Source organism: Onychostoma macrolepis, chromosome 06 (genome assembly GCF_012432095.1).
Source record: "Onychostoma macrolepis isolate SWU-2019 chromosome 06, ASM1243209v1, whole genome shotgun sequence".
In the NCBI taxonomy this organism is placed as follows: Eukaryota; Metazoa; Chordata; class Actinopteri; order Cypriniformes; family Cyprinidae; genus Onychostoma; species Onychostoma macrolepis.
This window is the reverse complement of record NC_081160.1, coordinates 32,134,797-32,147,181: the sequence shown is the minus strand read 5'-3', so window position 1 is coordinate 32,147,181 and position 12,385 is coordinate 32,134,797. Positions and strand designations below refer to the sequence as shown.

The 12,385-nt window shown below is 35.6% G+C and overlaps 1 protein-coding gene across 1 annotated transcript in view; it reads left to right on the top strand.

Annotated features, from left to right (window-relative positions):
• tox2 (TOX high mobility group box family member 2) overlaps positions 1–12,385 on the top strand; it is a 126,243-nt gene that overhangs the window by 92,579 nt on the left and 21,279 nt on the right. The window contains 1 exon segment of the mRNA XM_058778247.1: positions 9,942–10,175. Coding sequence (XP_058634230.1) covers positions 9,942–10,175 — 234 coding nt within the window.

The window sequence follows — 12,385 nt, the reverse complement described above, 5'->3', positions numbered from 1 at the left end:
TAAAATATAAAAATATAAATATAATAAATAAAATTATAATAATATTAATTATACATTTAATGAATATTAATTATATTTATTACTATTCATTATCAATTTTTAGTATATGCTTTCATATTTTATTTTATTTTAATATATTTTTTATAAATTTTTTATTAAAAAAAATAAGTTCAACTTAAACTGATTTAATATTTACATTTTAGTTAAGTTCATTTTATTTAGATTTGTAATAGTGTTAGTTTAAGTTAACAATAACAACATGCATGTGATGCTGCTTTAGATTTTGACCAAAAGAAGATCACGGTTGTGCTGTTTATCCTCCAGATATGATATATGATGCCTCAAAATACTGTCTAAGATCAGAACGCCTGACTATCTTCTTCAGATCATGTTCATTGTAAAATAAGCCGAATGCTGTATCACAGAATATCATCTGTGTAATTTCTGTGCTGCGTCCCGCTGAGGCAGTAAACGCTGACCGTCCTGTAGCTTTATAGTGTTTATAGTGTTAGCCTCATTACACACACACACACACCCCATGTGAACATGACACACAACAAAGCGTCTCTGCTAAAGCCTTTGTTTGTCAGCTTGTTGGTCTTGTTTGTTTTCCTCTCTCGTTCACATTTTAAAGACGTTTGAGCGAAACCGTATTGCATCGGAAGCTTATTAAAGGCATGAAAGTGAACGAGTTGTTTTGGCCCACACTGATCTGTCGGCTTCACGTGAACACGTGTGCATGCATGTCGTAATGAACACGTAGAAAGACTCTGCCTTCTCTCTCTCCGTCTCTCGCTGCTCGCCTCAGATTTACATCCCGGTTAATTGAATTGGAATATAATGCAATAAAACTGTCCCAGCCATGAAATAAAGGTCCAATCAAATTATTTCAATTGTTGCCTGCAGTCTCCTCCTCCCATGAATGTTACTAACATTAAGACCCCATGCAATCTAAATTGGATTTTTGTGGTTTTTTTAGAGATGTTTCTACTGCAGATCTTGACGTCTGGAAGATTACAGAAGAAAACAACATGGCAATGCTATCAGCTCATCCGTCCCACTGTCAACGGTCAAAACAAACAAACGGCAGAGCAAAAATAGCATTTGGTCAATCATATGCATTTAGCATTCGTTCGCTGGGAGTACGATTATGATTAGGAACAATTATCACACAATGTGTCTTGCCAAACAAAAAATGTTGCAATGTTAGATTTATTGATTCATTTTGTTTGCTTCAAAATGAGTGAGAATATATATATATATATATATATATATATATATATAGATATAATGTTATATAAAAATAAAATAAATATAATTATTACTTATAATAATAAAAATGTATATAATGTTTTGTCATTTTTCAAAGGAAATTGATATTTTTATTCAGCAAAGAAAAAAACATTGTATAATATTATTTATTTATTTACATATAATTATTCATTTTATAACATGATAAAAATATATATATAATATTTGGAAAAAAAAAATTCAGCAGTGATGAATTAAATTGATCAAAAGTGACAGTAAAGACATTTATAACGTTACAAAAGATTTCTATTTCAAATAAATGCTGTTCTTTTAAACTTTCTGTTCATCTGTGAATCCTGAAAAATAAAATGCATCACAGTTTCCACAAAAATATTGCGCAGCACAACTGTTTTCAACATTGATAATAATCAGAAATGTTTCTCGAGCAGCAAATCAGCATATTAGAACGATTTCTGAAGATCATGTGAAGACTGCAGTAATGATGCTGAAAATTCAGCTGCGCATCACAGAAATAAATTACAGTTTAACAGATATTCACATAGAGGACAGCTGTTTTACATTGTAATAATATTTAACAATTTTAAAGGATTTTACTGTATTTTTAATCACATACATGCAGCCTTGGTGAGCAATAAAATAAAACGATTGTGAATAGCAGCTCGGAGTATCTGATGAGAAACATTTGAGGCTTTGGTCTGCAGATCGTGTTCAATCTGAGCTGAGTTTGAGACACTCGTGTGCTTGATGAATGACGCAGCGTGGAAAACACGGCTGATCTGTGATGTGGTGCGCTGAGGTTTAGTTCAGCCCGGAGTTCAAAGAGCGTCTACAAGCGTCGAGGAGATGAAACTCGCACGTCTTCAGGGACGACAGGTTGTGTTTGCTTACAGATTTAAGCAGCGCTTGATTTATAAATGGGCGCTCTTATTAGCACTGGGAGCGTTGTTATAAATGACCCCCGCGGGCAGAGCCGGAGCGATGGAGGGAGAGGGAGGTTTGGTGTTCTGCCCTCGAGGAGAACAAGAGTCGCGGTTAGGGCAGAGCGCGATGAGATTCCCCCGTGTTTACGGCTGGAGCGCGAGAGATCAGTCTCCGGCGCTCGGCTAATTAAAGCTGCCACGGCCGCGAGCCTGCCGGGATAATGTTCTATTATTATAGTCATTTGTTTCAATTAACCGCTCTGTGATTTTACAATAGCAACTGTGAACCTGCGTGGAGTGAGCCATCACTCCCAACAAGATGTCTCCAATCAGAGCCACAGGCGAGAGAGAGCGCTTACCCATCATGCCTAGAGCAGCGCTTGTGCTTCAGGACTCAACGTCACACGGTCAAATGCATTCATGTCATTATGAATTGCACGGCTTGCATTATATTATTTAATTTGACCTTTTGCTCATGGTTTTTGAGGATGAGGTCATGTCCACGTTGACATCTGTCTAATTCGACAGGTAAATTTGTGCAAGCTGCACCTGCAAACATGACCTTTGACATCAACAGCTTTGCCCTTTGAATTTTTTCCAACTATGCATGATTATATGGTTAGTTGCGTTTTATTATTTTTGCAAAATGTTTTTTTCTCGCTATCTGTCAGATCGTAACCGTGACCCATTTCAGGGTTTGTGACCCACCAATTGAGCACTGATGGCCTAGATTCTCTTTGCTTTATCATTGGCTGTGTACAGAATGCAATGCTAGTGCACTATTTACTGTGCAGTGTGCCCGTATTATTTATATGCTGTTATTTTATTATTAATATTAATATTAATAATATATTTTATCATTTAATAATGTTAAATTAGCTATTATATTCTAATTTTCATGTTCATATTTGCTTATACGTTATAGTAATTTTAAGTAATTTTTACTATTTTTTATATTTCTGTTTAACTCATTTTTATTTCAGTTTTAGTCATTTTGTTATGTTTTTTTATTATTTTAATGTTTCTGTTATTTTTATTTCAGTTTTAGTCATTTTATCATTTTATTTTATTTTTAATGGTTATATTTAACTTATTTTTATTTCAGTTTTAGCAAGTTTAGAACTTCAACTTATATACTGTATTTTTATTTTATTTTTTATTTTTTTTGTGTGTTTTTAAGCTTTTTTAAGTTTAGGTTTTTCATCTAATTATGTATTCTTTTTTGGAGATTTATTTGAATAATAAAAACAATTTTTAGTCATTTTAGTTTTAAATAACTGTAGTGCACAGGGTTTTTTTGGGGTAAATAATAAGTGAAACATTTTAAACAGTAGATTTTGACAAACATCATTATGTACATGTTAAATTCAGTGAGTTTTTTTGCAAATAAATTATGCATTTTGCATTTTAGCATTTGCATTTCTAATCAAATTTAGTTCAATATAAACATAGCTGTCAAAAATCACAGCAGATATTACTAACAATTAATTTGTCACACTAGAAACGAAAGCTCAAGTTGAGCACATTGCATCGTGGGAAACAGAATGCAGTGTGCTCTGGTTGTTTACTATTCATTCTGTAGGTCAAACTCATGCAGAAAATTCACATTCTGTTCCCAGTATACATGCTACATACCGCAGAAGTGGCTATTCTTAACACAGCCGTACTTTTACAGAAACTAATGTCCACAATTACTAGCCCACATTCATGTCACATGAAGCTAAATATATGATAATTTGGGTACGATTTCTTTCTTGTAGCAGTCGTTCATGTCACACAGGTTATACTGATAACGCATTATAATTCATGCAAAACACCCGACAACTTTCTAGACCGGTGTATTTTCTACAGAGCACAGTGTCAATCACTAAAAGACACGTGACACATCCAGAACGAGAGTGTACATTAAATGATCTACTGTATTTCATGGCATATTTAATGAAACTTTCCTCTGGTTTGGAGGTAAAGCGTCCAATCGCACACCGGAGGAGGAGGACGCTGAGAAGCACACACAATAGTGTTGAGATATCGCACGCGCTCAGTGTGAAGCTCATAATTGGATGGCGGTTGTTATTTGGACTCTATTTGGCTGCGATGAACAGCGAGTACAAAGAGCTCGAGACACAGCAGAGGAACAGGAAATGAAGTTTCCTAACAGAGAGTCTCAGCTAAATGAACAGAGCGGTTTGTTATGGGGAGGGTGTGGAGCATGTCTTAAATGCTTTCCACAGAAAAAAAATCATTTTCTTAATCAGTATTTTGTCTTGCTTTCCAGTATAAACATGTCAGCATCATTAAAACACAATGCATTTACTTGAGAAGTCTTTCTGCCAAAGAAAATGAACATTTTATGGTTAAAACAAGACAAAACTAATTGCTTTAGAGGTTAGAAAAACAAGCTTAACCCTGTCAAGCCTGACATATGAAATAACAGTCTAATTTTTAAAAATGTTTTAACAGTTTACTGAACCTTTAGACAAGTTTGCGGAATTGTTTTTTTGGCATATTTTATGCATCAGACTCATTCAGAGACTCAAACCGAGCAAATATTTGGTGCAGATGCTGATATTTATATGATGAGATTCTGCTGCTTGTAATGTAAATCAATGAGGTCTTTATAACAGTATGGCAGGTACTACTTACATAAAATGATATAAATATCAGTCGTCGCTCTATATCTCCAATAATATGTCTTAGTAAAATGAGATTAAAATTATTTAAACATATAATGCAATGCTGATTGAGAGAGGAAGAAATAAACGCTCCTCAGAAGATGTGAGATGAAGATCATTCCTCCGCTGAGGAACAGTGAAAGTAAAGCTCCTCAGAAGATCCTGATGATCAGATTTGAGACGCACTGATTTAAACAAAAAAAAAAAAAAGATTGATGGAGAACCAAGTAAAGCTGAGCTGCTTCAGTAAGTGTTCATCTGGAAATATTACTACAGTTATTCTGACGTTTACTTTAGAAAAATCAGTCAAGATTTGACAGCAAAGAGACACGTGAAGCTGAAGCTGGACGTTTGTACAATTACACTAAAATAGCTTTTACTGGATTGTGTCCTGCAGGTTCATCAGCATCGTGTCGATCATTTACAATCTTAGAAATGAGGCTTTATGGGCTTTTAGGCTTTACAGAAATGTCTTTTACTAGATTTAAGCACTTTTTAGTTAATATATCTTGTTTTAAGAATAATAAGTTGGAACCATCTCTATATGTTACTCCTTAACTGCGTGTTTCTTGACATGTATAAATCATCCCGGCCAATAAACAAGATAAATTTAGTCACATGGCCCAGTCCGAACAGCATCACCATCCCCCTATCAAGGATTATACCATTTAGTAATTAGCATACAGTACCTATGGCAACCGCTAACCTTTGTGAGACTGTTTCATGATGTTTGTACAGCCATCCAACCTGCTTTATATAGCCTGAACCCATCACTCTCTCTCTCTCTCTCTCTCTCTCTCACTCCCTCTCACACTCGCTCGCTCGCATGTTTTCTTTCTCACTCTCACTTATTGATCAGTTTCTCTCGTTCTGTCTCTCTGCAAACAGACGGCATTAAAAACAAATATTCAATATGTCATCTAAATGTGCAGTAAGCAGGCAGCAGACAATATATTGTTTGTTTAACGATTTGCGCCGACTGCTTTGTCTAAATTGACGGTAAAGAGACAAGTCGTTTGCTGAAGGTGCACGTCTTTATTCTTTTGATTATAACCGTGACTCCAAATAAATTGAAAGCAAATGTGGTTTGGAATAACAGGGCCGAGCACGCTCTCACAAAACGCTCGCTCGTTTGACGATTTTCTTCGCTTAGAAATTGCTTATTTAATGTGAAATATGAGAGGAATGGCTTTATAGTGTGAAAGAAATGATAAAGCCTAATGTTAAAATAAAAGACAAAACGGTGCCCTATCCTCTGCGTCTGAAGGACAGTAGATAATGATGATTATATCCTTCAATATAAGTTCTTAAAACATATTTTTCAGTTTTAATTCATATGCATTTGATTGTTTTGCTGTGCTATGTTTGGTTAATCTTGCTAGTTAATCAAGCAATATGGTCAGTTTTAAATATGTTATATAAATAAATAAACTGCTAACACTTTACAGTAAGGTCCCATTAGTTAATGCAGATTAATGCAACTTACAATGAATGAGCAAAATATTTGTTACAGTATTTATTCATCTTTGTTGACATTTGATCATAAAAATGCATTTGTTGGCATTCGCCTGGCATTAAATAATATTAACAAATGCAGCTTCTGATTTTGATCTGTTAGTAAATGTTAAAAATTGGCCTTTCACTGTAAAAAACAAAAAATATATTTTCAAAGTTGTGAATAAAACAGAGATTATTGGAGTGCGTTTACAAGAAAATATTATTTCAGTCTTTAAATGTTCATGTTTAATTAAATGTGTAACTTGCTGTTTCTTTAGTAATTAATTGTGAGCTTTGGCAATTTTTGAGTGAAACTTGTTTCTACAGCAATTTTTTTTTTTTTTTTGCATATTTATTCATTTTATTTTGAAGGTACACCTAAATAAAACTGGTGTAGAACGACGTTTTTATTCAGAAATTTCCAGGATATTTTACAAATACTTACAAAGCATCGTTGCACATGAAGTAGAAAGACTGAAATATTATTTTCTTATAAAACATACTCCAGTGAACTTCTACAGTGTAATATATAAACAAAACTCAAAAGACGTGGATATTTTCTTGAGGTGCTTTTTAAAGAGCGGCGATGGAATTGAAACATGGAGATGTATTAAAATACAAAAGTCACAGATGCTTACTTTGAGAATAGTTCATGATTTGAGAGAAACTAAGGCAAATGAACTAATGTAGCAATGGCTGACTTCATCTTATGTATCTGGATCCCTATTGAAGAAAACACCATTACTGTGTGCATTTATTCACTGTATTCTGGTTTTATTTTTTGCACTGCCTTTTCTCAGCAAGAAACGGGCCAGTAATTCCAGTCAACAGTACTGAAATGATATTCAGAATTTCAAACGGGACAACGGCGCTGCAATGATGGTTTGGAAACAAATAGCATAAATTATTCAGCGAGTGAGAGAGAGAGAATAGACTATGATAGATTGGTGGTTTTCGCAGAGTCGTCCTGTTACCTTTTGTCCCAACAAAGGTTCCAATCACAGAATTCGTCCGTAATATGAAAATTCACTCAATGAGCCTGTTGGCTTCGCCGGCTGTCTCTCTCTCTCTCTCTCTCTCTCTCTCTCTCTCTCTCTCTTGTCTTTTGTGTGTTCGGCGCCCAGATTAAAGAACAGGGTGATGCTCTTGGCCAGCAGCGGTTGCTATGGAAATGGGGTTGCCGTCGCTATGATAGGCCATTCATGTTTGATTAATTGGTTTTTCAATGCTTCTTGGTTTGTGAAAGCCCTTAAAGAGCAACTCCACGGAAAATGGAAAATTAATGGATTCTCTCTCCCTCTCTCTCCAACATTAAAGCTACTTCGCTGCATTTGAAAATTGAACTAATGGTGTTGCTAAAATTTGATTTGAGGTTGGAGGTTGTGTTTGGGCTGCTTTTGGAGGGGCTGTTAAGTATTGGAGATCTGAAACCACTAAATGAGGAAAGCCTTTGTTTCAGGTCTGCTTTTGTACCGACGCATAGTAGGATGTCCTGTAGATAACAGGCTAATTCATCTGCATTAACAAAAAGCTGTGCGTTTTGTGAACTTCATGCATTTTTCTTGCTCTTTCATTTTAAATTTCATCTATTAGCAAGTCTTGAGAGGTTAATTAGTGCTATTACAAGCTCTCGCTAAGATCACAGCCGTTACGGTAATGTTTACCAAGAGCTGCTCGGCCCAGACCTCTCCGACTTCATTAATCATCTTAAAAGCACACAGTTGATTCGTAATGTTTAATTCAGCTCAACTCGTGAATGTTGCATGGCGCTAATAAATGCTAGTTCATCAACTTTCTCCCTCTATTTCTATTTCTTTTTGATTCGTGGTTGGCTAAGTATTCCTATTTATGTGTAAATGAATACATCCGTTCGCAGTCCTCTCGTCGACATCCGCTCACGTCTCCTGATGAGATGCTTTTTGAAGAACGGCGATGGAAATGAAACATGGTGAAATATTAAAATACACGAGTTACAGATGCTTAGTTCGAGAGGATTTCGGGATTTGAGAGAAACGAGAACTGTTGCATTTTTAGCGAATTAACTGATTTAGCAACGCCTGGCTTCTTCAAAGAGTGTCTGTGTCTTTTTTTCTTTATGCTTGTGATAGAAAGGTACACATGTATATAAAATATGGGGTGCATGGAATTTCAGCATTGCAAAAACCTGTGTCTAATTAACTAAACACCCACAATCAAGTTTAACAGGTGCTAAATGCACTAAAATAGTGATGCACATTTGCAAGATTGAGAATTGTGCCATGCAAATTGCATTTTGGCTATAATTTATTCTCAGCAAATTCTCTTCTATGTATACGGTATGTAGGGGTATTTGCTTTACTGTGTATATATAGTAATGTTAATGCATGTAAAATAAGAAGTTACATTGCATTTCAGTGCAAATAAAAATAATAAGGTGCTGAAATTCATATAGAATTGTGCCATGCAAATTACATTTCGGCCACTATTCATTCTTAGTAAATTCCCTTTCGTTTACACAAGCGGAATATGCTTTACTGTGTATATTATAATACTAATGTATGTAAAATAAAGAGTTGCATTGCATTTTAGTGCTAAATGCTCTAAAATACACTACAATCGCCCCGTGCAAATTGCATTTCAGCCACAATTCATTCTGTATTTACAAATGGAATTTGCTTTACTGTAAATACTGTAGATAATTCTTATGTGTGGAAATAAGAGTTGCATCATTGTGCATTTTATGTACTAAACACCGATCAAGTTTGACTGGTGCTAATTAGTGATGCACATTTGCAAGATGGAAAATTGCGTCATGCAAATACACTTCTTAACGAATTCTCTCCTATATACTGCATACGTTGTTTGCTTTACTGTATATATATATGGTAATACTAATGTATGTAAAATAAGGAGTTGCATTGCATTTTAGTGCAGGAAGGTTAACCAGGTGCTAAATGCACTGAAATGCACTAGAATCACCCCATGCACATTGCAATTTGGCTACAATTCATTCTTAGCGGTTTCGCTTCTGTGCATACAAGTGGTATTTTCTTTATATATGGTAATTTTCATAACTGTTTCTTCATATATGGTTTATTTAGCTCATGTGAAGGTATCATGTGGTGAATTCTTACTGTTGTTTTTAGTTGTCAAGTCACTATTGTGGTTGCTCTGGGATTCTTCCGGGTCGAGAACCAATGGCGTTGTGGCTTTCTGAAGTAGCTTTGAAATTCATGCTGAGAGAAGTGTGGTTGATGACTTACTGTAAATGACGCTTATTGATCTAGATCTCTCTCTAATCTGTTTATGATATAAGTCAGGATGAAACTATAAAGGACACTTTCAAAACCCCAGGGTTCACATGCATTGCGATTTGGCACAGCTTTGTACTGTACATGTTTGAGTGAACGTATATTGTTTGATAAGAGATCCGCTTTGTAGTGCAAAAGTCATTATAGAATTGACTAAACTAGCCACCGGTAATCAGACGGCCGCTTCAAAGGGTGAGGGAAGAAACTAGTGTCTTTGTAGATTGGCCTCAATTGGTTATTTCTCTTCAAAATTCCTCCTAGTAAAGTCTGGTCTTCTTCTCTCACCCTAGATGCCGGTGTTTGCGGGGCAAGCGGGCAGTCATTACCCCCGTGCCCACCACAGCCCCATGCTAAACCCATCTGCCCGGATACTGCCCCACCCCATGAGCGCCCTGTCCCAGCTCAGCTCTCAGATTGGCCAAGGCTCCTTTACACACGGTTCCCCATCATCGTCAGGAAGTCAGTCAGCCACGCCCTCCCCCTCAAGCTCCGCCCAGGAAGAGGAAGCAAAGTACCACTCAAAGGTACAAGAACGAGAACAACAATGCGCTGGCGTTTTACAGGCCGATCAGCATGAAACTGCACGATATTTAACAGTAGAATGCAGCTCAGCAGAAAGCGTTTTCTCCTTAGATGAGATCTTGATTACACTTGATGCATTTGGTATCATGAGCTAACAACACTTTTACAGCATTCATTCATGGAAGTTGATGTTGATTTATAAATATAATATTGTTAATAATTCATGTTTGTTCATAACATATTAACCAATATCAATTTATGCAACTTGAAATGTTAAGGAAATTATCGCGAACCGTGATTAACACATGCTGTAAAAATATTGTTAGTTTGTGTTGGCTTGTGTTCATCATTGATGCATTAAATTGATCAAAAGTGACAGTAAAGACATTTATAATGTTACAAAAGATTTCTTTTTCAAATAAATGCTGTTCTTTTAAACTTTCTGTTCATCTGTGAATCCTGGAAAATAAAACGTATCACGGTTTCCACAAAAACATTGGGCAGCACAGCTGTTTTCAACATTGATAATAATCAGAAATGTTTCTTGAGCTGTAAATAAGCATATTAGAATGATTTCTGAAGATCATGTGACACTGAAGACTGCAGTAATGATGCTGAAAATACAGCTGCGCATCACAGAAATAAATTACATTTTAACATATGTGACCCTGGAGCACAAAACCAGTCTTAAGTCGCTGGGGTATATTTGTAGCAATAGCCAAAAATACATTGTATGGGTCAAAATTATTGATTTTTCTTTTATGCCAAAAATCATTAGTATATTAAGTAAAGATCATATTCCATGAAAATATTTTGTAAATTTACTACTGTAAATATATCAAAACGTCATTTTTGATTAGTAATATGCATTGCTAAGAATTCATTTGGACAAATTTAAATGCGATTTTCTCAATATTTAGATTTTTTTGCACCCTCAGATTCCAGATTTTCAAATAGTTGTATCTCAGACAAATATTGTCCGATCCTAACAAACCATACATCAATGGAAAGCTTATTTATTCAGCTTTCAGATGATGTAGAAATCTCAATTTCGAAAAATTGACACTTAAGACTGGTTTTGTGGTCCAGGGTCACATATATTCACATAGAAAACAGCTATTTTAAATGTTAAAAATATTTTGCAGCTTTGCTGTTTTCACTGTATTTTTAATCAAATAAATGCTGCCTCGGTGAGCAGACTTTAATCTATATATAGTAGCTCTTTCGCCACTATTTCCGTTTCCATGGTAACTAAAAGCTTCCCTTATTGGTGGATTTTTCTCATCAGAGTTATAGGTAGGATGGTTAGTCACTATGAATTTGGCTGTTAAACACAAGCAAAGTTGAAATCACATTGGCTACAGGATCATATATCATCAGTGATCTCATGGCAGTTCTCTCTTGAAAGGTTTATACGTTATCGTTAAAAATCTGTTCCTCTATGGAAAAGAATTAATGCGATTTTTACTTCCGAATCCGTCTGTTGTGCTCCATAGAGGAGCATAAGCACCAGACGAGAGCTTTGAGAATAATTTCCCCTCTTTATTTAAAAGCAAACGATTTTCCGTGTGTCTCAATAGTGTTTACAAATCTCTGCATTTTAACTTCACATCTTGACGTCTTTTGTTCCCTGTGATTTGTTGGCAAAAACATTACTCTGTTTCTCTCTCTCTCTCTCCCTCTCTATCCCTCTTTTCATTTTCATTGTCCCAGAAAACCAATTACTCCTGCTTGTCCGTCATCCTCTCCTTTTATTGGAAGTGTCAGTTTGAATTTAATTTGAATGTTGCATGTAATGCGCAGGCAGCTCGAAATCCCTCATTATCGCGACGCTGCATGCTTAATTGGATTGGAGAACACAAAGAGTGAATTAACTTACATGATGTTTAAATTACATTGTTCTTCAGCGGGCTTATGCAAGAGTCCAGCCTAATACAGCACAAAGTCCGGTGCAATTATACCTGGTCCGGGTAGATTTAAAAAGCCAGTCAAACCAGTGAAAGAAGTGTTTCAGTCAGCCTGAAATCCTGGTGGATTTTAATAATAACGCCGTCTGGACAACAGAAACAATTAGCACATTTTATTCCCATTGGTATTTCTTTTACTGGAAATGCTTGCGAATACAGTTCTGCTCATTGACACGTACAAATGCACGCTAATGTATTTAAACTCTGTGACACCGACACAAACACATACTTCCTGCGTTTCACTT